This window comes from Wyeomyia smithii, chromosome 3 (genome assembly GCF_029784165.1).
Source record: "Wyeomyia smithii strain HCP4-BCI-WySm-NY-G18 chromosome 3, ASM2978416v1, whole genome shotgun sequence".
NCBI lineage: Eukaryota > Metazoa > Arthropoda > Insecta > Diptera > Culicidae > Wyeomyia > Wyeomyia smithii.
Genome location: NC_073696.1, coordinates 119855301 through 119882149, shown reverse-complemented (window position 1 = coordinate 119882149; position 26849 = coordinate 119855301). Strand labels below are relative to the sequence as shown.

Genomic DNA, 26849 nt, shown 5'->3' with positions numbered 1-26849 from the left:
TGCACTCACTTCGTTCACACGCATGCCATTCGAACCGTGAATAGGTGCATCAATAGTCCAAAATTAGCCAACTCGAAGGGAATGCATACTGGGAGAAAATCTATCATTACCAGATAGGGAAAAAAACCGGTCGCAACATTTTGTTGAAGCCGGTACCGTTTATTGAACCAGGAAAAAAACAAAAATAGGTTTGTTTTTTTGTCCGCTAGTGTCGGAGAATAATAAAAAAAAAAGGATTTCGGAATTGTTTAAACGATTGCACAATACCAGCTAGTACATTTCATTATCGGCTACAGTCTGTTTTAATTGGGCGTGTTCGCCTTCTGGTTAATAAACATTTTCAAAATTGTATGTTCATTTTACCAATGAGTAATAAACCAACATTATAAAACTTATAAAATATGCAAACCTAACACTTGCTACACGGTAGATTCAGCTTTAGTGGGCCTGTGTGCTTTAGCTCAGAGCGTGTTTATCGTCAACTATATGATTAAACGGTTCTGCGGGTTTATTATGGTTCTTATGTATAAGTATGTATTGTATGTCATAATTGTATATATAGTAAAATGCATCTTTACACTTAGTTATTTTTCCATTAACTTCTTAGTACACGCATTACAGCATGCCGCTCACGCTGTAACGATAAATCTTATCCTGCTTAGTTTTACAAACTAGAACTTGCATTGTGTGTCGAAAGATTTTCAAATGAATAGATAATAAAAAAGAAGTAAGTAGCGATTTTTAGCCTGTTCACAACATAACGTCTGGCTCATAAAATGCATTCACAGCAAATCAAATAGCGAATAATTTGTACGAATATTTTGGGAGAACCGGAGATTATCTTAGCAACTGCTACAGTTTACTACACGAAGAAAGTTGGCTGGTCATTTGGTAAATTTTGTCTTCTTTTGCAGTGTTGTTTTTTTCTACATGACTGGAACCAAATTAGCTGATTGTGGTTGACACTTGCTGTGTTAGAGGGGCATCAAAATGCGCCGGGACTGTGTTCAAAGCATCCGCGGTGGTACGAGTTGTCGAGCAGTTCTGTGTGAAAATAAAAAAAAGCAGGAAATAATTAGTGTGAATAATGAATAAATAAGGAATAATAAATTTGTCAAATCCTTTTCAAATTGTGCAATGGATGAAAAGGCAGTGTCAGGCTAAATCGTTACTATTTAATATGCCAATTAGCGATTTCATTAATTTTTGTGCTGAAAATTCGGCTTCAGAAAATGGAGAAGCCTGCTATCAGATCGATCACGTACTGATTGACGGTCGGCACTTTTCGGATGTTACTGATGTTAGGTCTTTTCGGGGACCAAACGTTGACTCTGACCATTATCTCGTCGTTTGTAAGATCCGCGCACGGTTGTCGAACGTGCTGAAATCTCGCAGAGAGGACGACGCGTTTCAACATTCAGCGGTTGAAAGCTGATGGCGTGGCAGCAGAATACGCCAGAGAGCTGGATCAACGGATCGCAGAACAGCAGGAGGAAGGAGTGGAAGACATAAATGCGCTGTGGAGCAGTATCCACGGCGCCATCGAAACGACTGCGAGAGAGGTGGTAGGTACGACGCGTGGAAGACAGCCTAATGGCTGGTTCGATGCAGAGTGCCAGAGAGCGACAGATGAGAAGAACCGTGCCAGGAGCCGCATGCTCACTGTGGCTACGCGCCAGAACAGAGAGAGGTACAGGGTGGCAGAACAGAGAGAGGTACAGAGTGCCAGAGAGCGACAGATGAGAAGAACCGTGCCAGGAGCCGCATGCTCACTATGGCTACGCGTCAGAACAGAGAGAGGTACAGGGTGGCAAGAGCTGCCGAAAATAGAACCCACCGTCGGAGGAAGCGCGAGTACGAGGAGCAGGTGCTCGCCAGCACAGAGGACAGCTATGCTCAAAACGACATGCGGAGATTCTATAGAATTGTCAACAGAGTCAGAAGCAGGAATTTCCTTGTGCCGGTCATGTGTAATGACAAGGACGGCAACCTGCTTACTGATAAACCGACAGCCAGGTGTAAGAAGCATTTTCAGGTGCTATTGAACGGTGAGGAGCCGGATGAGCAGAGCAGGAACAGGATAACGATTGTGAGTGACGAACAAGCTGTGGAGCCACCAACACAGGAGGAGGTGAAAAAGGCGATTAGTGAGCTGAAAAATGGCAAGGCCGCTGGGAAGGACGGTATCCCGGCCGAACTTCTAAAAGCGGGAAGCGAGTGGCTGTACTATGCGATCTACCTGCGCGACAGATCCTCGATAAGTTCCGGGAGTACAACTTACCGACCCACCATCTGTTTGTGGACTTCAGGGCGGCATACGACTCAGTGAAAAAAAAAGCCGTAAGCTGAGCCGTATGACACTGGAGGGATCAAAATCGTGCGTGCGGATAGCTGGCGAGACATCAGCCGCGTTCGTAACGTTGGATGGACTGAAGCAGGGGGATGCGCTCTCCAACTTACTGTTTAACATCGCTCTTGAGGGTGCAGTACGAAGAGCAAATGTGGCAAGAAACGGTACGATCATCACGAAATCTCACATGCTTCTTGGCTTTGCGGACGACATCGATATCATCGGTATCAACCGTAAGGCCGTGGGGGAGGCCTTCGTACCTTTTAAGAGAGAAGCAGCCAGATTGGGGCTACCCAATTCGCACGAGAGTCACAATTAAAATAGGACTTTTTTCTTACAACCGTCACCCGAACGTTTTAAAAATAATATGGAAATAGTGTTTGTAATCGAGTAACCATTACTTTTCATAGAAAAACTTGTGTTTACTTTCTTACAAAAGACACTAAGGCTATGATTAGAAAACAAATATATATTTCATTTTGTCACTGTGATAATTGAACTACAATTTATTATTTTTCTCAGAAGGGTCACAGACGAAATCGTTTTACTTGTGGAACGAAAGTATTTTTTCATTGAGTAGTCACGGTGGTAATCAAAAGTACAAATAGCTTTTTGTCTTAGAATAGCCACCAAAATATTAAGAGGCACATTTAAATTTTTCTTATAAATGCATAGTGACTTTTCATAGAAATAGTTTCCCCAGTTAGTCACTGTGACTTTAGTAAGAAAATATTTGTCAAAAGTTTTGTTTAATAGAATTTGTGACCTTTTGAAAAAACTTATAAGTTATTAACATTGTCACAGTGATTTTTGTAATAATTTTTGTTTTGGTTTAAATAAATATCAGAAAAAGTAAACATCGGGTCACCGTGACTCCCTGTACTAACGTTCGATTGGTATTGTCTAAAAAGAGTCATTGAGCCAATTGATCTTTATTGAAAAATCAAGAAATGATCTAAAACCGGAGGAATGCATCTTGTTTTTAGAGTCACCAAGAATAATTGGTGACGAACACCTAAAGTTTGTTGGCTCACTAAAATGAGGGAAATGCTTGCTAAAAGCGGCGAAAGCAGTCGATTATAGAATTAAACCATAATCTGGTTTAGGCGTTTTTCTTGAAAATTTTCATGTATTTCGTAACAAGATAACAACAGGAGTTACTTATAAACAGACATTTGCCTTAAAAGATCAACAAATTCAATTTTTCGTGTTTTTAAAGTATTAGAAAATGTACATATACTATCTAAAACTTAATTTTTTTGAAGGCGCATGAAAATTGTACGGGGTAGGCGCTATACTTTCTCCATGAAATTGGGATTGCTTTTGAAGATAGTGCTTGGCAATTAATTTCTCGCAATTTCAACTTGTTCAATGTTATTACTTATATGTACACATTCAATCATTTCCAAATTTTATCGGCGAAACAAAAAAAAATAAAATATCAATGTTCGAGAGTTGGTCACGAATAGTATATTTTGTTTTGGAACTTCGTCACGAAAAATATTCATTAATGTGTTGACAAAAATATGTCTCGCGGTGACCATTTAAAAAAAACAAAAACGTTTCTGGTTTCTCCTATAAATATCACCAAGTTAAAAATATGTAAATGTAGACAATTTCTAACAAACCACTTTGTGACAATTACTAAAAGTTTGTATAAGGCTCTAAGCCCCGCCTTTTCGACGCTTTTTCAGCATTCCTGACCATTTACAGAACATATTCTCATACGAATATAAATCTTCTCTTAAAGGTCACCAACATGTCATTTGTGCGGACTGGGTAGTCAACTCTGCCAAAACGAAGTACATGGTAGCTGGCAGAGAGCGTGGGAGTCCCCGTGGTGTTGGTGCTGAGGTGGAGATAGATGGGGAACGATTTGAAGTGGTTGACGCTTGTGACATGTGACAACGAAATGAGCCGTGAAGTGAAACGACGAGTTGCAGCTGCGAACAGGGCTTTCTACGGACTGCGTAACCAGCTAAGGTCCCGCAGTTGGCAAAATCGCACAAAACTAGCGCCGTATAGGACGCTGATACTCCCGGTGGCCCTTTACGGACATGAAGCATGGACGCTGAAGGAAGCTGATCGACGAGTGCTCGGAGTTTTTGAGCGTAAAGTTCTGCGATCGATACTTGGCGGTAAACTAGAAGATGGAGTGTGGCGCAGACGCATGAACCACGAGTTGTACCAGGTATACAAACATGCTGATATAGTGAAGATAATACAGCGGGGCAGGGTTCAGTGGGCTGGACATGTAGCCAGGATGCCTGACGAGAGAGCCGCCAAAACTATCTTCAGTAGAGAACCAGGAAGAGGCCGTCGACTCCGTGGTAGGCCTCGCACGCGGTGGATGTGCGCGGTGGAAGAAGATACGTACGAGGAGACTGGAGAGCGGCTGCCCAAGACAGAAGAAGCTGGACATCTCTAATTCGTTCGGCCCTAGACCGGTTAACGGTTCGTTAGCCAACGAAGTAAAGTAAGTAAGTAGGTATGTCTTTAATCCTCGTTTAGAGATTGGCATTTATTGATTAGGGACGCTATATTTTCCATCCATCCAAAGTCACGTATTGTCTTCGAACGTATTTGAGGTGCTGGTATAGAAATAAAGCTTCCCATCACCTTGTTTTTTCAATGGCAGTATTTTGAATTTTTCTGTTTCTAGACTTAATTTTTTCTAACGTATAACAATTTGGTTTACTCTGGTATACGAACCAATTTACAGTGAGTTCAGATGCGGATGGCAATTTTCAAAGGGATGTTGCATTTAAGGATGCGGTTATTCACCACATCTCTGGTATTTTATTTTGCCGAATTCGCTTACACGACTACGGCAGGTAGTAAAGGGTGATAAAATTCTGATCCAAAACCTCGATAAATTTTGAGAATTCAATTTGCACTCCCTGTTCAATTTGCACTTCCTGTTTTTAAACTTTAATCCAGTGTACGAGTTAAGTGAAGCAGTTCAAGTCAGTTTACCAAGGCAACTAGGTGTTACATACTTTGATAACTTAATATTAGGTCAGTATTTTTTGTGACAATAAATAGTTATCCATCTAAGTTAAAGATATTCAATTTCGAAGGTTATAGGTGTCGAGTATCACCGGTCTTGGGCAACCGTTGTCCTAGCAGTGCGAACTAGGGTTTGCAATAAAACGGCTTCACATCCACACACACATCTGCGTACAGAAATTTAAAATGAGATAAACATTTGGTACGTTGTGGTTCGCCCATTCTGAAAACTGCACTAACACAAAGGCTTCCTTCACCACCTTTAGCTTATAAAACAGGGTTGTGGGAGATAATTTTATACGCATAATTGAAGGGTGTTATGCCTCGATAAATGCCGACCTATTTTTCAAACTGGAAAAATGACTTCGTCTAACCAGTACGACTTATCTTCAGCTGGACGTATTCGATTTGAAAAATTTCAGCTGGTAGATTTCTGCTTGTCCATGCTCCTCGATTTCATACCTTTTCCTCTCGATAGTTCTGCTCTCTTCGCCATTCAACGAGACATCAAAAGTCACATTGTTTATCTGGTTCCCTTCTGTGTCGTTGAACATACCAAGGATCGGTACAATCCAGTTCCTGATACTGTTGATCGCTTTATAGAACCTTTTCGTGTCGTGTCTGGCGAAGCATATCTCCGATTTTATAAGAGATCGTTCGCATTGCTCGCTTTTCTTGCGGCGGTAGAGGCTCTTTTAAACCGGTCTACTGCCTATGATTACATTGAATGATTGATATTTGCAAAATTGGTTGTTCGAGCGAACGACACTTAGGTATATATTTGGACCTTAAATGCATTATTCCCTAGATATCTCGCAAGTGGATAGTTCGATTAAAATTAGTATTATGAAGGAAGTACTACTTTATACTACATACATTACTTTAGCTTTTTTAATAAAAAAAAGTTGAAAAAGTGCAGTAGTGTGACATTTATGCGGTTATTTACTTTATGTTACAAAACAACTTGGTATTTTATTTTCAAACAAACATAAGCAATAAGCATATTTTTGCAGATGTAAAAAGTACATACCGTTTTAACCCTAGTGCCCAAATTACTTTTCAGACGGACTTCGAAAAAATCACTTTGAAACTTATAAACATTTTTCAAGTATTGATTGAAGCTTTTTAGAGGTTCAACTGAAGACCGTCTAGAGGCGGCACTGGGCACTAAAGGGTTAAGCGTTTTCCCATAAAAAAACACGGAACCCATAAAATGTATAGTTCGGCAGTCTAGCTCTTCGATAGTTCTCCCTCATTCTGCAGACCGCGAGATGTGCGAGTTTTCACACCATCCGGTTTCGACAGCTGGAGCATTGAGCAGCATTGTCACCTTTACGCGAGATTCCAAGAAGTTACTGTTAAACTGTTCAATTTTGAAATGTTGTAACTTTGCCAAAAAGTGTTCGACTTTAATAATTCGAACATCATTCAACTGGAAAACTTTCAAAGTTTCATCTTCTGACCACTGATGTGGCGTAGGTCACCGGATGTAGGAAATATTCCTGAGTTCCGGTAGGCATGTCAAAATTGCTAATTTTTGGATGGGTTTGATAATAGGTTACCCGATGAAAATGGTTATTTGCATCATTGGCATTTACATTATTGCAAAAAAAAAAAGCGATAGGATAAACGTCCCGAGATTGCAATAATGTGAATATTTTCTTTCACAGCCTCTAGTCATAAATATGGATTTTGAAGAATTCCTGATAAAAAATCCTAGAGATAGAGGTGTCGCACGATAAATTTTATTCAAAAATGCAAATGTCTTCACTACGGGTTCTTTCAAAGCATCCGGATCGTGATCAATGCAGCCTTTATTCAGAAACATTCATTTTGAATGATTCCTGATAAAAAACATTGAAGATAGAGGTGTCGCACGCTATATTGTGATTCAAAGATGTCTTCTACTACAAATATCTTCGGGATATCCAGGTTGTTCCGGGGGTGGCCAACGCAGCCTGTACTCATAAATATGTCTTTTTCAAAATACCTGATGAAAAATACTGAAGATAGAGCGACATACTTTAATGCAGAAATGTAAGTGTCCCAACTTCGGGTTCGTCCGGGGCATTTAAGTTGTTCCGGCAGTGGACAATTTAGAAATATGTCTTTTTGGATGATTCCTGATGTAATGCCATATTTTGATGCAGGAAAATAAATGACGCCGCTTCGAGTTCCTTCGGGGCATCCAGGTTGTTCCGGAACTGGCCAATGCAGCCCATATCAGAAATATGTGTTTTGAACTATATTTTTATGCAAAAATTCCCGGATGAAAAACAGCCATTTCTCGATGAGTTCTTGGCCGAGTCCTAATTTTGATGAACCATTCGCTTCGGAAATGGTTTTGTCATATGCCAATGATGTAAATAAGCATTTTCAGGTTTGGTACAAAAAAAAACGGGTTCGGGTTCGACCGAAACGAAATATCGGGTTCGAGTCGGGTACGGGTTTGAAAACCCAAAAGATAACGAGGTCTAATATGATGCAACTGTAAAAATAACAAACATTTTAAAACCGTTCGAGGTTCAAGCTTAAATCAGTATAAAAACAGCTGACAACTGACCAAATGATTTGAGCGAAATAAGCGGCGAGTGTTTATTTGTAACTCCTTTTTGCTTTAAATTTATTGACAATCGGGTGTTTAATATAATATCAGATGAAATCAATGTTAAGAAATTTATTTCGAATAATATAAACAGCTCAAACTAAAAACGAACAATGTACAGTTACACAATACTAATACTGATCAGTTACTGATAAGGACTGATAACGTAACTAGTGTATTGAAAATCGGGAAATTTATGAAAAGTAATCGAACAACTTTAGTTTATAATATATGTATATAAATATATTATTTAAACAAACATACCCCTCTGTTTGTTCGAATATATATGTACTATGGTGGAACTTAAAATAAATGTCACCTCAATGAACCGGCGCGAGCTGGCCTGCTTGCTCGAGAATTACAGCGACAGGGAGTTGAAATTGCAGTAATTCAGGAGGTTCGGTGGTCAACTTTCGGTGGTCAACCTTTCGCACCACATCTACTACAGCGGCGGCAAACCAGCGGAACGGGGCGTCGGTTCCGTAGTGCTGGAAAATCAATTAACAAGAGTCATCCGGTGGAGGCCCGTCTAGATCGTATATACGTATTGAGGATTAAGGACAAATTCTTCATCCTACGCACCAACAAATGTCAAATCCAACAACGAGTGCCCAAAACACGACGTAAAAGTCGTTCTCGGATATGCAAGCAGGAGGAATTCCTTCGTTGGAAGACATAGCATTCTTTCGTCAGCCAATGAAAACTGCCTGAGGCTGATAAACTTTGCCGCGGCCTGAGGAATGACCATATGTAGCTCCTATTTTCCACGTTCGAATATTCGGAAACACATCTGCAGGGATCCGAATGAAGAAGCCCTCTCCGGCACTTTTCGGATGTTTTTGGTGTTAACTTTTTTCGGGGCCCAAACATTGACTCTGACCATTATCTCGTCGTTTGTAAGATCCGCGCACGGTTGTCGTTCAGAGAGGACGGTGCGTTTCAATACGCAGCGGTTTAAAGCTGGTTGCGTGGCCGATTAATACGCCAGAGAGCTGGATCAATGGATAGCAGAAATGCAGGAGGAACGAATGGAAAACATAAATGGGCTATGAAGCAGTATTCACGGTGCCATTCAAACGACTGCGAGAGAGGTGGTAGGTACGGCGTGTGGATGACAGCGTAACGGCTGGTTTGATGCTGAGTGCCAGAGAGTGACGGACGAGAAGAACGGTACCAGGAGCCGCGTGCTCACGGCGGCTATGCGTCAGAACATAGATAGATAACGGGAGGCAAGAGCTGCCGAAAGCAGAGTCCGACGTCGGAAGAAGCGCGAAGAGTAGGTACTCGCCAGCACAGAAGATAACTTTGCTAGAAACGACGTGTGGAGCTATTATCAGCAGAGTTAGAAGCAGGAATTTCCTTGTGCCTGTAATGCGTGATGCCAAGGATGGAAACCTGCTTACGGATAAACCGACGGTTGCTGCCAGGTGGAAGGGACGTGAACGGCGAGGAGCAAGATGAGCAAAACAGTATCAGGAAGAGGATTATGAGCGACGAATAAGCTGGGGATTTGGGTGGATGAACAAATGAACGACCGATTGGAAGCCTCATATGCCAAACCTACAAGAAGGGCCATCGACTGGATTGTTGCACCCATCGAGGCATTACATTGCTCAACTTCACATACAAAGTGCTCCCCCATTCCGGTTTTTCAGATTGAGACCGTTAACGGAGTCTTTCGTCGGCGAAACCAATCTTCGACAGAGGCGTTCTACGACGGATCAAATGTTTATCCTGCAACAAATCCACGATAAGTTCCGGGAGTATAGCTTGCAGAATAACCATCTGTTTGTAGATTGCTGCATACAACTCAGTGAAATGAAAAGAGCTGTGGCATATTATGCTAAAACACTGTTTTTCCGACGAAACTAATAAAGCTGAGTCGAATGACGGTGAAGGGATCAAAATCATCCGTCCGAATAGCTGGCGAAGCATCAATCGCGTTCGTTACGTTAGATGGACTGAAGCAGGGGGATACGCTCTCTAACTTACTTTCCAATATCGCCCTTGAAAGTACAGTATGAATTGCAAACGTTGAAAGAAACGGTAAGATCATCACGAAGTTTCACATGCCCTTGGTTTTGCGGATGACATTGATATCATCGGTATCGACCGTAGGACCGTGCAGCAGGTTTCTGTGAGCTGTACATGTAGCCAGAATGCATGATGACAGAGCCGCCAAAACTATCTTCAGCAGAGAAGCAGTAAAGTAGGCAAGTTTCTATGACAAACTGTTTCAAAGAAACGGAACTGAACATCTTTGTTCTGGTTTATTTACGTAAAAAACAGGCAGCTCCGTTGATTGTCGGTTCGAGTTTTAGTACAGTTAAAGCATTTGGTTGTCCAAAGATTTCAACAGGGGTTTATTCTCAGTTTCTACTCCACGATTCGTTCACGCTGAATTCCACAAGCATCTTTTTTCATGTTGGGCTAATTTTCAACTGCCACCAGAGATTTGATCTTCTGTGGCGAGTACCTTCGTACTACAAATACCTTTGTTGACTATCTTCTTGCGAAAATGGGTCTCTCTTGTAATTAATTTGGCCAGAGAAAACGTATAACAGTTCTCTCCCGGGAACTGTATCTGACGACATTCACTACCCAAGTAACAAAACTGGTTTTATCAAAGTTTTATAGCGCTGTTTTGGCTGTATTAAGCACTAATAATCTTCGATAAAACCAATATTGTTACTAGGGTAGGAACGAGGCATAGATACACGCAAAAGTTCAAGTCTTGTACAATCATTGTGTCTTCCCGATTCGCACAAATATTGCACAGAAATCGCACAATAAATGTGTGAAAAGGATAACGCAGCAGTTGTACTTCGAATACATTGACATAGATTGGAATCAGAATATGTATCATATACCGACACTTTATTTCTCACATCGAGTGTATTAGTGGCTGCTCTTTCGCTCTTGCTCGTAGATTTTCCATGTACGTGCGACGAGACTAGATCGACTAGATACGTCACATATAATTTGCAGGTTGCTCTTTTGCTTCTTTTCCGGTTCGCGTTGCGACGCGCAAGACGATGTCTCGACGTTTTACGGAATGAGCGAGACACCCGTGCTGTACATACTTGATGCCAGTTTTGTTAGTCTCACTCATACTGTCGGTTCGTGCTTGCTGCTACAACAACAAACAACAAGCCGAGCTGGAACAAGCTCGGTATTGTAGAGCAGTGGGCTTAGAATGGAAGGGTAGAAACTTACAAACAAGCGCGGAAGTGATAAGCATGTCACTCACTCTCACTAGTAATAGCTTCTTGGTCAAAGTGATGAGTCCGTACGAGAAAAGAATGTTAAAATACTTGTGCTCTATCAATTCAGGGATGTTCTATGACCTTTCGATTTTGCCAAATTAATGAATGGTCACTAGCAAAGCTCCTGATTCGTGCACTTAACCTAAATGAGACACTCGCAAAAAAATTGCGCTTTTTCAACAACTATTCTTCAGAGAATGCTCCGAAACCAAACGACTTGTTAGCGATGACGATTCATTATAAAGCAATGAGGTGAAGCTTCATAGGAGGTAATGCTCTCATATTCAACAGTGTTGCATGCATTCAAGGTGTGAAATTTCAGTTGTTGCTTTGGTTCGATCAATATTGCTTCATAGTGAAAATTGCGTAGCTTCAACTTAAAATGCGTACGAATCGTAACTGATTACATACACGCATTGCAAAGAAAGTATTATACTTTTATATTCATTTCTGCAAAGATGATGCTTTCAGTTGTATCAGCGTTTTTGCTATACTTCATGTATTTCGGGGATGGTTAATGGATTTGAACACAGTGAGACGAAACCCAGCTCAACACATTGTTTTGAGTGACAACTTAGACAAAGACATTTTCCCAAAGATGAGAAACTATGCGCACGATTGTGTGATAAATATAGTCTTCTGAATCGATCATAAATCCTGTTTAACATACCTTCGGTTGGATACGGTACGTGTCAACACATTCCACCTTGAGCGGAACTGTCTCTACTTCAAACTCGTACCCGTAGGAACGTACAATCAACAGCGTATGCAGTGGAACATTTATATATGGAACGTCATCTAAAATAAACAAATGTATAAGCTATGTTTCGTTATACGATAGTTCACCTAACTCACCTGGTTTCGTTCCTTTAAAGTACGCCATGATGCAGCGTAGCACTGCCTGGTGGGACACGACTAGGACATCCGTATTGATTAGCAGTGCCTGCACCACACTGTCAACACGTTGCAACAAATCCAGATAGGATTCACCATGAGGGTAGCGATACTTAAACTTATCTTGATCACGCCAGGCAAACTCTTGCGGGAAGCGCTCCTGGATTTCCTCATACGTAAGACCCTCGCAGATTCCGGCATTGATTTCGTTTAAATCTTTAAGGGCTGCTCTCGGACCTGGAATATTCTGGACCGTTTGAATGGTACGACGTAGCTCAGAAGTCCAAATCTTGTTTGAAGAATTTATCGTAACATTAAACAACGCATTGAAGAAAAGCAAAATGAAACACACTTACAAACTTTGGCTTGGGACAATCTACAGCTGAACCCGGTCCTCCCAAACACTTGGCTAGTCTCTCGGAATATTTGAGACCACGGGGTGACAATTCAGCATCTCCTCCAATTCTTCCCAAAACATTATATTCGGATTCACCGTGCTAAATAGTCGAAATATAGTAAACAGCTGTTGGGAAAACAAACCAACGTTGTAACTTACCCGACTGAAATAAAAAGTACGATGTCGTATGATTGGGCTGGCCAATGAGCCAAGAATCGACGTTGGTATAGCTCCATGAACTCCTCGTGCTGTAACTGAATGATACGTTGGATCCTCTGAGTTGTTCACAGTGATAAGTGACCCTTCAACTGCCGAGCACGGTTCGATTTGACTTGCGTACAGAGCAATGCTATCCTTCAACCGCCGCTCCCAGTCAATGTTCTGGTCCAACTTATGGTAAAAGCGTACTGTGTCTTCTACATTCTCCTTCAGGCTTTGCTCGTTGCAGCTAAACTCGATCAGTAGATGATGGAAAACTTTTTCCGAACAAAATGAAGTCACTAGTTGACGAGATCGACGAGTCAGGTGCATGCCATCAAGGATCTAGAAAATAAAATTAGATTGATTAATCAATCATTCGCCAGGGGAGGACTTCAGTGGTTTACCGCTACATTATTGCCCTCTTTAAAAAACAAAGAAATTTCCACGAGATTTTCGGGTGTTGCACCATTCTCTACATTAAACACTGAAATAAAAAACAGAAACTATGATAAGTACCAAATAAACAACTTAAAACAACCGTTGGAAGCTCTTTAACCCATTACCGGCGGAAAGAAATCAGATTTTATCACGAAAAATAACCTTCAAACTCGTATTATTTAACAACTGCATGCACAATTGACACAAACTGTTCTGCATTTTGTACATTGATCTGTTCTTTAACCGTATTAAATAGTTTCGTTGTTCAAAACTGCAAGCATAATTGTTAAGCCCGCCGAGAATGGGTTAAAACAACCAAAGATTAAACCATGTAGTAGTTTCAATTTGTGGTATCTTATCGATTTACCGAAACAAACCCTACTGCCGTGAGTGTAATCAATACAGTCTCGTGAAAAGTTGATAGCGTTCGGCTTAAAATGAGACAATAACCGGCGCACTCGTGATAATTTCACTGCTTAGATTATAATTTCATCAGCCGCTTTTACCAAAAGTGGCGAATCACCAGAGTGAGTAAGTGAAAAAAAAACAAAATGTTATAAATGCTTAGCTTCTCATTGTAGAATCAGTTCCACTGAAGCTAGTTCAGTTCTTCAGACAGTCGAATCGAGGGTTTATTTCATAAAACATTATCATTCTGATGCAATACAAATGCCAGAAGGCGATGTTTGATTTTTCGATTTAGATGTTTATCGCGCGGCTTTCCGGTTCTCAGTAACGCAAAGTCATTTTTCGTGTGATCAAATCAGGTACACATTGAGCAGTGATTCATATTACGGCATATAAGTCCTAGTCTATCGGCAATTATTGCAATGATTTATTAATCTGATAAACCCTGCCAGGCAATCGAGAAGATAGGTGACGTTGCTAGAAATGCAACAAAAATTATTAAGGAGTTACACGCTGAAAGACTAATCAATTAGATTCGACTCTGTTTCAATTTAGATGATTACCTCAACAGAATAAAATCAATTCAGATCATTAACTTTCTGATTGCTCAAACGTTCTAACAGCAATAGTTATCCAATCTTAAAAAAGTTGAATTTTGAGCTTCAGAAACAAAGAACTCTTCATTGGGTTTGGAGACTTTCAAAACTTCACTTAACACTTTCAATGAGTCTTCTTCTTTTAAGCATTGTTCGCTACTTCATAAACTGCGAAAGAAAGTATTTTCTGCTTGAGATGAGGAATTTGATAGTTTCCTATCATGTGTTACAACAAAAAATATACATCCGCTCTAATCAAAATGCGATAAACATAACAACACAGACGTAATACGGAGTAAACATGATATATGCTTTGCCAATAACACGGTAACCTGAGTAATGTTTATTATAGAAATCACAGTTTACATTGTGAAAAGCATTCTTATATGAACTATAGTTATTTATATATTATCATTATATATTATCATGCGATCAACTAAGCATCTTTGCTTTTTGCATAGGTAGTCAATTTTTTTTGGCACCGTCGAAAAACACCATCTATCGCAAAGCAAGAGAAAGTTAAATAAAAATATTATAATTTTGTGAGTCCCTTGAGTATTTGTTTGACGAACCCATCTGTGTACGATTCATTTTTGTTTTTAAATAAAATAGGATTCAATTTGAGATATTTCGAAAATAAATTCTTTCAAGAAATTTATTATGATAAATGTTGTTATTTGTGATAAATGATTCTATTTATTATTACCGTAATACCTTTGTAAGATTTACTGTTATTGTTATTTGTTGAAAAATATAAATGATCGTATGTATGTTTGATCTCAAATGAACTCCATATTCGTTTCGAAAAACATTGTTTTAGAGCATATGTTTTACAAACACTTCAGTTTTTGTGAGAGCCATATGTTTTGAAAACTAAAATTCGCACGTCTCTTTCAAAAACTACAGTCGCATATAAATAATCTTTTCATAACTTAAAAATATTTAATTTGTTACATCATAAGTAGAAGTTATATCCAAATAAAAGATGGTCGACTCTGTTCGATTCGTCATTTGGTATGGAATTCCTTCAACCCGATCTCTATCAAAAGTATAAATATCACGCAACTGCTAGCACCTTCGTCACACGCAATAACTATGAGTGGTAGGCTGCGCCTCCGAATGGGCGCCTCGGTTATTGGGCTGCTGCTACTGCTCGACCGATACTGAAAATCTTGAATAGACGACGCTCGAAATCGTTTGCTTGACCTTGGGCAGTGTCATTTATCAATTTACTCAGACTGGGGTTTTCACTTTCCTCACGCGGCTCTGTTGGAATTATATCCACTGCCAGACAGCGGCGCGGCGGTCTCTGAACCGACAGTGGGTGGCAAAATTTTCACTCCAACTTGTGTGCGTACGTAAATTTTTTAGTCGCTCATATAGGAATTGATTTTACCTTCCAGGTCTATGTAGGGGCAGCAACCCAACAATAGACTTAGTTATGAAATGTTTGCTAAATAAAACACTATGTTGAACAACATTCTTACCTTTCGCACTTTCACCCTGCCAGTTGAGATGTCTCACTATTTTGTGTGCTGCCATTGACTTCCCCCGACAAGGCAGACCGACAATAGTCACCACCAGGGGAGCCCGTAAAAGGCATGGCTTCAAACCGGGGTCCGTTTTTATGGCCGCATTAGGAACATTGCGTGATCCTGAGGAATATAGGTGAAGAAAAAGAAGAAAATTAAAATTATATCATCCACAAAGGTTACACTTGTTTGAAAACCAACAAGCTGCTGTTTTCTTATTCTACTGCAAAGAAATACCCACGAGGGCCAGCGGTTTAAGAAATGTAAACAACCCGCACCAGAAATACTCCGTTTCATTCACACACCACACAAGTTCTGAGCATTGAAAAATGATACTCCTTGTGAATGACCTCGCCACGCGAGGCAATCTTGCAACGTGCGGCCCGAAAAAAAACTACCACTTGCAGGTTACACACACTCATCGTAAAATACTTGCAATCAATTTTATTCGGTTCATTGCCGAATATGATGATCGGATAATTTCAGAAAACACCAATTGCTTCACCACCAGCCAGGCTCAGTGACCGAAAGAAAAACACAACAACGGTTACTATTGGCTTTGAACATTACCATCAGCACAGCGCTCGGAAGACGAGAAGACGGCATCCGTTCCCGAACAGTTCATGTGTTCATCGAAAGCGATGCACAAACTGAAAACAAAAGTGAAATTTTAACTTCACTTTTCGCGCAGTTTGCTCCTTTTTCCGGTACCTGTGTCTGAGTCTGGCGTAGGTACTGCTGCGAACGCGTGTATTTGTTTGAGTGTGTTTATAGCTGGTACGCCTAGCGATACCGACTAGTCCGGCGTCGGTGCAGACGTCGGCATCGTCGTCGTCGTCGTGGTGGTTGGCGTTACTATCGGCGTCGTTGCTCCCTTAAAGTCTTCATACCGCGAAGTCGGAACAGGTTTTACACACTAGTGCTATCACGAGAGGCGGGTTGTTCGACTGTGGTGTGCTGCTGAATTGTTCACTATAAAATTGAGTACAGATCTACGTTAAAAAAAATCCCCGAAGATAACTCTTTAGATCGAAATCTGTTCAGCGTCAACGAAGCCCGCCATTTAGTATCAAAAATAAAGATTTTTCAGTGTGCCAGAATATTTTCTCATTTAGGGAGCCTTTTCAAATGGGGAAGCATGGTGGTGGATATTGACAATAAACAAAATCTAAATATTAATAAACCTACAGTGGGAATTTACCATTTTATGTGAAATTTCCGAGGAATCCAAAACATATATCAAACGATATGGTCTATCGCTTCTCAAACCCACCAAAACGAAAAAAACGGGTTGTATCATGATTTTCGTATTAGTTATTGTTATTTGGAGCACAGTTTTTTTTTTTTTTATTGAAGGGCGCATCTTCAATTCGACGCTAAAATCGGTTGAACGGCACAAAAGTTATGTTCATCGCTGTTTCGTCACTTTCCTTCTAAAAGACCATGCATCTCCATGGTATTGAAGCTCTACATTTTTTAGTTCTCAAAATTTAATAGAGCTTTGTGGATATGTAAGCATAATAAATTAAATAACTTTGCATCTATACTAGACTTTTGAAAATCGATGGAGTTTTTAAACCGTTTTTTTATAAATCGATATGCCTAAACAATGACAAGAGTTAGATGACAGTTTTTCGAACTCTGTTAACACGAGTTTTTTTTTAAATTCGAACAAATACAATTCAACATTCGATAGTATTTGATTTGCGCTGATAATGTATTCGTTGCAGTGTTGTTAGTCTCGCTCGTAAGCAGCATCTCGTTGCTACCGCTATCACACACTGGAGAATTCTCCATTGCAGCTATTTCTCGTTCCTTTTCGCTTTCTTTCTCGCTCGCATTCGCTCCCGAGATTATATGCACACACACCCGTTTACTCTCCTCGTGTATACTCGAGTGTACATACTCCCCTACTCGCGAGAACGCCCAGCTGAAGACAATTGTTTCAAAAAAAATAATAGGGTATCGGACTACTTCTACAGTGGTTTGCTTCGGTTGGTTTTGCATTAGACTGTTGCAAAAAACTAACCAAAGCAGTCCGATACCCTCTTCGCCCCACTGTGTCGGCTGTCGGTGCATGAAGCAAAACCGGGTAGATGAAGAAAGCATTTTAGTTTTCGAGCACAGTTTTTGAAGCACTCCTAGTCGAGCAATTTTAGTAGAGTACTCCTATTTATTAGCACGAACTCGCGTACTCTTTTACAGTTGCTGCGTAGCAATACAAAAGAATTTTTGCGTGTCGGTGCGCGCTTGCTGCTACTCAGAGGAATGCATGAAGAATATAGAGTGTCTCGAAAGCGTGTGTGCAAAAGACTTGAGAAGCGTAGCATATGACGCGTTCTCAAGCAGAAAGGAGAAGAAAGGTCTTGCCTCTCGCTCGCTTTGCAACGCTGATTTGTTGTGAGAAAAGTACCAGAGGTTCGGAACAAAATTTGGAATTTTGACTATTGTTGGCAACATCCTTCTATTGACATATCGGAGTATTATTTATCGGGAAAATAAATTTTCTAGTCAACCGATACTTGATGCATCAGCACAAGTAAGCTTAACATTATTTTCAAAAAAAAAAAATTGAATGAAATAGTAATTTGGCTTGAAAAAATATATTATCCAGATTAAGCAAAATCTCAAGTAGTGACCCCTGCGTAAATCCTTCTATTACATAATTAACAAGCTGAACTAACAGATTTTAATTCTTCTTCGAGCTGTTGACTGAATCCAAAAACTTTTACATTACACTTTTATTTCACTATCAATTTTCACCTATCACTTGCAAATACCCATTTCAACACTGACTTAGCGCCTTCATCAGTGCTTAGATGGACTGCTCAGCAGCAGTATACGGTATAAATCAGCTTTGAAGTTCGATTTTTCGAAATTTTCTCAATTTGCCAACTTCAGCTTCTTGAGTAGATGCGGTTTATGCAAAAAAAACTCATTTTCGAAAAAAAATGGTCTTTAGACCACTCTGTTCTGCAACGGCTCATATCAAAAACGTGATGAATTAAGCTTGAGTTATTTATGAGACACGAGCGCAAGCTTAACGTAGAACTACGACAGCCTGTCTTATGTCAATGTTTTTTACGCAATAGATTTGGGAATACACTCGATTGGGGTTAATCAACTCAATAGTGTGAAGCGGTAAATTTGAGTGAACATTCTCTTTCAACACTCTTTTTTATTATTTAATTGGTAACCTTGATGCGAAGCGTTGATTTTGGATTACAATTTACCAATAACACGAGATGATTCACCACTCCGCACACACTACAAGCAAACAAACAGGACCTAGCAATCATACACACATACACATCACCGGCCCACTTACAGCGACCTGGACAAACTTAGCAACACGTCCAGACATGTTCAGCAATGCTGCGCAAAACTGCGGTCCACCGCACACTGTTTCTAAAGCTGTAAAACGTGATCGAAATTATTTTGACCCAAAAAAATTGATTTTAGAGCCAGAGTGTCTTCAGCAAAGTTGTTCCATCAAATATTCTCCATGTTATAGAAGTTGCAATTTTGAATTTAATTTATCTTATTTTAGATTTTAAAAATTCACTTCGTTTTACGAAGTTGCAGCACTTTTTGAAAGAAACAACTTTGTTGAAGACATCATACTTCTATCTACCTATTTAAATGAACTTTCGTGGAGTTTTCTATAGATCACCTCTAAAATCAATTGTTTTCTGTTTAACTTTTTATAGTGATTTTCTACAATTTTTCAATGTTCAACAATGTTGTTTGCTATGATGAAACAAACAATTTCTTCGAAGGAAGTTCATTTTCATCTCACATATTACTTTGGCCATTGACATTTTTTACTTAAATAATGCACTAATTTACACTAATTGCATTTTACTCAACAAAAACTGATTTTGGAGCCGTAGTGTCTTCAGCAAAGTTGTTTTGTTCATTAGTCTTCATTTTATGAAAGTCAGAACTTTGTGACCCAATATGGATGTCGCCTTTGCTGGCTAAAGGTGTTACACATTTTATGAGAAACAACTTTGTCGAAGACACCGCTCTTCTATTTGCCAATTTAAATTAACTTTTGTGGTTGAGAATGCCCCTTAAAAATCATTATTTAATAAAACTTTTTATTGTGATTTTCTTATTTTTTTTAATGCTCTACAATGTTGTTAACTATACTAAAACACATAAGTTCACCGAAGAAAGTTTGCCTTTAGCTCTAATCCTTATTTAGTTATTGATGATTTTTCATTAAAATAATGCACCAATATACTTACAAATATCTACACAAGAGACAGCGAGAGACAATTGCTTATAACTATATTGAATGGTATTCTTATATTTTTATATAGAATTGGTTTTTTCTGCTGATATTTGCAGGTTATGAAGTTATCTGTTAGTGAACTAGTGCATTCTTTTATTAAATATCGTCAATAACAAAAGAAATATAAGAAATAAAAAAAAAATTTCTTTGACGAAATTGTTTGTTTCATTATAGCAAACAACATTGTAGAACATTGAAAAATTGTAGAAAATCACTACTTATTGTAATATTGAAAAAAAAAAATGATTTTAAGGGGGAAATCTGTAGAAAACCCCACAAAAGTCTATTAAATAGACAGATAGAAGTATGGTGTCTTTGAAAAAGTTGTTTTCTACAAAACGTGCTACAACTTTACCGCACAAACTGAATTTGTATATGCAAAAATGAAAAAAGAAAAATTCGTTTCTCACTGTTTAGTTTAATCACAAAATTGTATTTTCTATTAAATGGAGAATAATTGATGGATCAACTTTACTGAGGGCTTATGGCTCTAAAATCATTTTTTTTGGGTCAAAATGATTTGAATCACGTTTTTTGCAGCTTTGACAACAGTATGCACCGGTTAGTATGTCTGCTATGAAACGCTGCGATCGAATGAGTCGCTTGATTAGCCCTACTGCACTAAAACCAGCTGCTGCTCTACCGGCGGTGTATCGAGTTCGTTTTCAGTAAAAGTCAACTCTTATCTTGCTGCAGTAATCGGTTATACAATGAAGAATCTAGAATGTTTGCATGCTAGCTTTTATACGTGACTACTGAGAGTTAAACTTCCCGTAGGTGTGTCTTTGTGGACTAGAGCGAGTAAAACGACAACAACAACTTACTTTAACGTGAGTGTGATGGGAACGAAGGCCTTGTTTCAGCTTTTCACAAAGTCCGCATTTTCCGCATTTGGTGGACGCATTTCTTATTTTTCAATCGAATACTATAAGAATGAAGGAAATCGTTTGGAAACTGACTAAGTTTCAAGCATTTGGAAGCGGACAATTTTCGTGACGCTCTCGATGTTTTCTGTTTTTCAATTTGCACCCCCATATATGTTGCCGTAAGACGTAATTCTACGAAAAAAAACTAAAATCATTAACAAAAACCATTAAATTTTATTAAAAATCTCTTCTAAAATAACTTTTTCTAATTAAAAGGCTTATGAAAAAATATTTAAAATTTAATATAACCTTTTGGTTCAATTTCATCTTATTTTACAATCATATTTGAAATTTTACAATACAGCACACTATACTGATACATTGGCGTAACTAGCTCTTAACTCTTAAAAGAGTTACAAGGGATACAATTTTTTCCAATTATGATATCATTTTGTTGATTGTATAAAACTGTATCGGCTTATATAAATTTCTTCAAAATTGTACCTTTTAGCGTGACCATTCAACACGACCTAATTCAGGTTTTCATTGTAAACGTGAACGCTTTCGAAACTAAACCGATGCCCGATGCCGTGGCAGCGGGTTATACGAGCCGGCTGACAAATCGGTAAACAGAGGAAGACGCACTCGTGAGCTAATATTAGTGCGTCTGGTTTGTCTGTACTGCACCATATTCGCCTTATCAATATACTAACGGAGCACCATCCGCATACGATGGTTTGTGTGGAGAGGGCAGCCACCGGGAAAATCAACATTGCAGGAGCAAAATTGTCCCAATGGGAAGAAGTAATTGCGGCTGTAAGCGGCTGTATAACAGCTGAATTGGCATAAAAATATCGGTAATCGACACTTTTTGTTGATCTTAGCATTTCTTCAATGAGATATATTTCAGATTTTGTGCTGTAGTTTGTAGTTTTGCAGTGTTGATGTTACATTATCTCAAAAACTGAGGAATGCTCATCGTACTTTTTCAAATAACTTTATTTTAATGTTTTCCTACTCTGGACAGCAGGAGTGTCCCCAACGTTTCTGATTTGGCAATTGAAAAGCTATACCTTGTTGCGTACGTGTTTACTAACACACCATGAATGGAGAGATTGTGCTTATCGATTTGATATCAAGCGACGAAATTGTACCACACTTACATACCTGCGTTCGTCTGGTGTGTGAGCTTTTGCGAAAATAAACGCGTAATCAAACTTACCAACAGTTGCACGCGAGTATTGTTTATAGAACTTTATGCCGCCGTGGCACACAGTAGGTACATGTATAGCGCAGGCCTGACATTTCTCAAACCCAGATCAATTATCGTCACATTCGCTGTTTATGAAACTTACAATTCTAGTACATGCCACTTGCCAAGTTGTTGTTAATCACGAAAAGCACCATTGTGTGGCCATTGTAAACGACTTCTAGCCTCAAGCAATTAACTAGTTTCCGCGGACTTGTTTATGGGCTTTGCATCACTAGAGGGGTGTGTCAACGTACGCGTCACATAACTATTGTTTTGCAATGTATCGGGGCCAGGCATATACATTTTATTTTCTTTCTCATTAAATGAAAACATATTATGAACCAATTATAAAACGAATGTCTGGAAATGTTCTAAGCGTTATCATTTCAAAGTTGTTTCTTTAGTATGTTTCAGCGTTAATAACGAAATATGAAACACATGAATATTTTATTGAGATTTATTGGTTTATAATTTTATGAGCACAGAAAAAGATTCAATGCGAAATGTAATAAAAAAAAATTAGGTAAGACTTCATGTCACGTCATAGGCAGAGCTCCCAATTTCGCCTCACTGCATATAAATCCTTTCATCATTTCCCAATTACATCGAAGCATAGCAAACGGCGTTAATGCTGCTGTATGCATGCAATGCCACGGTGCTCCCACAGACCGTTATTATCAAACAAAAAATACCATCAAACGGTGATGCAAATTGCTTGTAGGTAGGTAAAATATCTATACCTACAAAGTACCATTGAAATCTGACTGAAACCAATTACTAGTCGAGTTTGTATGACTTTCCTAAGAATATCGGTCATTTTAACATAAAATGGACGTAACTCAAAAAAGCTACCTACGATTTTTTCAAAAATTTCCTCAGAGATGTGGAACATCATAACAAACAAACTGGCGTTCACTGTTTTGATGGTATTCTTTGTTTGATAATAACGGTCTGTGGGAGCACCGTGAATGCCTATCCAGAAGCAAATTGGTTTGAACGAATTACATGCAAAGACGTATCCGTTAGGGTGCCAACCAGAATGGTCATTTTGAAAAACCTTATACAAACTGTTAACCTGCCCAAAAACAAACTCTGTGCAAAATCAACTCAATCGGACATAAAAGGGGTGGCTCAAAGCTATTGAAGTTTGGACTCCAGAAACCCGACATTTCACTCGAGGGGGAAAGTGTACGTGAAATTTCAGTTTTCAAATTTGTTCTTGATACCAGATGACCTAAAGATGCATACGTCGACATCGGGTATTATCTGAAAAAAAAAAATACTTGAGTGATTTTTTGGATTTCTAAAGGCCAAACTTCAATCGCTCTAGGCCATCACATTTCAAGTCCAATTGAGCTGAAATTTCGCATAGAGTGTTTTTTTCGGGCAGGTGAACATTTTGTCAATATTTTTAATTTTCTGATCACTTTTTACCTATAGGTGGTTGGCACCCTAGTATTTGTAGTATTATGCTTTTCGTGTAGATAAAACAGTAATACTTTGCTCGTTGTCTAAAAAAATTCCACTACGATCTGCAATAACTACGAAAACGGGCCTCGAACTCTTGAATTTCGATCAATACCGAGAATTTCAATGCCGCAACCGAAAACTCTGATTAACTAGCTATCTTACAAACATGTAAAATAGGAAGCTTCGTAGCCGCAAGGTTACACAGTCCGCTTTGATGAGCGGGTGGTGGGAGGTTCGAATCTTAGTAGAATCAGGTCATTTGGTTGGCGAAGGACTTTAAAATGGGTTTATTCTCAGGCTCTCCACTATACATACCCTTCCTTCAAGCTGAATTCTATAGTACCCCTGCTGACTTTCATTCTAACAAAAATGAGTTCCTCTTGCAATAAAACTAATCCGAGTAACGTATAAACGTTCTCTTCAGTCAGGGAATTGTGATTGTGACGCGGTGTTGGTAGGAGGAACGAGGTTTCGAAGAGACTCCTTCCTATTGACAAAATAAGTCTTTCTTATGATAAGACTGATCTCAGGAATACTTATCCTCTCCAGGGAATTGAAATTGGCGATATTGGCACGGGGAACGAGGTTTCGATAAGACTTCTTCCACTTGACATAATAAATCCCTCTTAGAATTATCCTGGACAGAGAAAAACGTTAGGTGTAGTCTCACTCCAGGGAATTGCAATTCGGCGATATTGGTAGGATAGAAAGAGGCTTGGTATAGTAGAGCAGTAAGCTTGAAACGAAAGGGTAAATTCTCACACACAAGCACGGATATGAATGAAAAAGCGTAACATGTACTTCAATAGTGAGACTGCCAATAATATGAAGTGCGGAGTACAGAAAATACCTGGGCAATATTACAATGAAATAAATGTCTTAGGTCGCAATGATGAGTCCACACAGAGAAAAAAAAACATTTAAAATACCGGCCATCACTGAAAAATCTTCGGGTCCACGAACAAATCAAGAAAAAATAAACTATTCTGTTGCATTACATATTTATTTCAGTTAAATGGCCAAACTGATCAAAATAAATGCTATTGAGTTTTCAAACACAACGAAAGGATTCAATCCGTATGATCAAAAAAAGGTTTTGCTTCATTTTGGAGCCCTAACACAGGACTCAGGCTGCAAGCCCCACAATCGTACATCTGCCTATTCCAATTATCGCAAATCCAATTATCATGCCGAATAAGAAGCATTACTCTGCAAAATTTAATAACGTCTTCGTGTTCGTCAACATTAGGAAGACTGCAGGATAGATAGGCGGTCAAGCGCTTATCGTTATGCTGAATTTCACATCAAAACCGTGAGTGCCGTATGATTTTGCATGGTTGTTTCCCGTTTTGATGAGATATTTATCACAACGCTTTGTGTCCTCTCTATCCTACAGTTTCTTTAGTTCAAATATTTTTCCTGTCAGAGTCATTAATATCCGATCGTTTGCTATTTTTAGACGTTGCAAGGTTGTTAATCGATAATTTATCGTAAACGTCGATAACGATACCGTCTGTTATCGTTATCGACGTTGACGCTTACGTCTTCAGACATTATCGTCATTGTCAATGACGATAGCTACTGGACGGTATCGAATCAATAACGTTTGTTTATTACCATCCACTGCAATACCATCTTTTGCTTTATTAGATATATCATTTAGATGCATTTTGAATGCAAATATGACAATGCTAAATACCTTACTATTCGAATTTGTGATTTAAAAAGCGCCTCATAAGCTAAAACAATCAAAACTGAGAAATTTATTTTCCTGATGAGAAGCGAAACATAAACAAATAAGAAAAAGTTTCTTCCTGTTGCCTAGTGATGTTTCGTCTCCAATCCTCCGAAGTGAAAAACCGTTTCCTCACCCCGTGCCTGCTTTTTAATCAAGTAGTACACCATTCGCTACCACAGCCGACAAAACTGGCATAAGGCGTTAGTGAGCTGATAACGTCTAGTGACTATCGTTATCGCCGATATCGTTAATGTTTGAAGACGGTATCGTCATCGTCAATAACGATACCATACGTTATCGGTAACGGCGATGTCGATAATCGACGATAATCTATTGTATTAACAACCTTGAGACGTTGATTGTTTTTAGGATCAAACTAATCTTAGGCGGCTTCCATAAATTGCGTAACGTTTATAGGGAGGAAGGGGGAATCCTTGAGTGTTACGATTTGTTACATAGGGAAGGGAGGGAGTTAAAATTTATAACTGAAGGATTTTTCTTCTAGATGAAGTAATTTTTGTGTGGGATTCGAATGGTGAATTGACAACCAGGAAGGAGTGTCAAACAACACCTCCATGAGTCATACGGTCACAATAGACTGCCAGCTGAAACATGGACACAACTGGTTAGTGTATCGTGAGCAATGTTGTCAGTGAGAAGATGCGACGCTACCATTGATGTGTTAACCATATCTCGGCGGTAGAGGGAATGCTTCGGCAACCTGAGCGTCTTTTCAAATAAGATGGTGCGGCTCAAAACAACGTCTATACTGCATGTTAGGGGCGGCTAGTCAACGTCCTGGTGCCGGCGCGGGACTCTAAACAGCAATTTAACGAGAGTCCTCGGGAGAGACTGGGGATTGGTGTAGGCCTTACAAGCCAACCGTAAAAACAATCAGTACAGGAAGCAAATAATATTAATACGATCCGGAACAATCGGCATAGACCAGGCAACGAAAACGGACTAACGATTGAAAACTCGGATCACGGAACTGAAAGTTTCCTAATGTTTTGGGAAGTATCGGCATTCTTTTCGACTTATTGAGAGTCTGTAAGTTCGACTGACCCTGGTGGTCAGTCGATAACAACATCTGCTGCCGTTGCTCGCCACGATATGATCTGGAGCAATTTAAACTCCCCACAATCGCTACTGAGTATGCGCAAAGCCATAAAGCTGCTTTGCCGGATGATAGAGAGCTTACCGAAGCGCTTCTGGAGGACTGCTGGAGTACTGTGAAAGCAGCCATTAACAACTCAGCGGAAGGTGCTGTTGGATTTGTCGAGAGGAATCGACGTAACGGCTGGTTCGACGAGAAGTGTCAAACGATTCTAGACGAAAAGAAAGTAGCGCGGGCATTGATGCTGCAGCAAAGGATCCGTCATAACGTGAGTCGATACAACAGAAACGAAGACAGCAAACCCATCTTCTCTGGGACAAAAAGCGGAACAGCTGGAGTGTGAGGATATGGAGCACCTGTATCGTTCTCAAGAAATACGTAGATCCTACAAGAAACTGAACGCATCCCGC

At 39.4% G+C, this 26849-nt stretch overlaps 1 protein-coding gene across 3 annotated transcripts in view; it reads right to left on the bottom strand.

Annotated features, from left to right (window-relative positions):
• Window positions 1-274: 274 nt before the first annotated feature.
• LOC129732652 (6-phosphofructo-2-kinase/fructose-2,6-bisphosphatase 1-like) overlaps window positions 275-26849 on the bottom strand; it is a 154127-nt gene continuing 127552 nt past the window's right edge. The window contains exons 1-9 of one of the 3 annotated variants that reach the window (XM_055693708.1): window positions 16408-16557; window positions 16267-16346; window positions 15652-15819; window positions 13127-13206; window positions 12681-13064; window positions 12481-12621; window positions 12086-12413; window positions 11901-12028; window positions 275-1044 (exon numbers count right to left, since the gene is read on the bottom strand). In XM_055693708.1, coding sequence (XP_055549683.1) covers window positions 946-1044; window positions 11901-12028; window positions 12086-12413; window positions 12481-12621; window positions 12681-13064; window positions 13127-13206; window positions 15652-15819; window positions 16267-16321 — 1383 coding nt within the window. In that variant the 5' untranslated portion in view covers window positions 16322-16346; window positions 16408-16557 and the 3' untranslated portion in view covers window positions 275-945. Of the gene's footprint in view, window positions 1045-11900; window positions 12029-12085; window positions 12414-12480; window positions 12622-12680; window positions 13065-13126; window positions 13207-15651; window positions 15820-15974; window positions 16009-16266; window positions 16347-16407; window positions 16558-26849 lie in introns of those variants that run through there. The other 2 variants (XM_055693707.1, XM_055693706.1) reach the window with 2 other exon arrangements.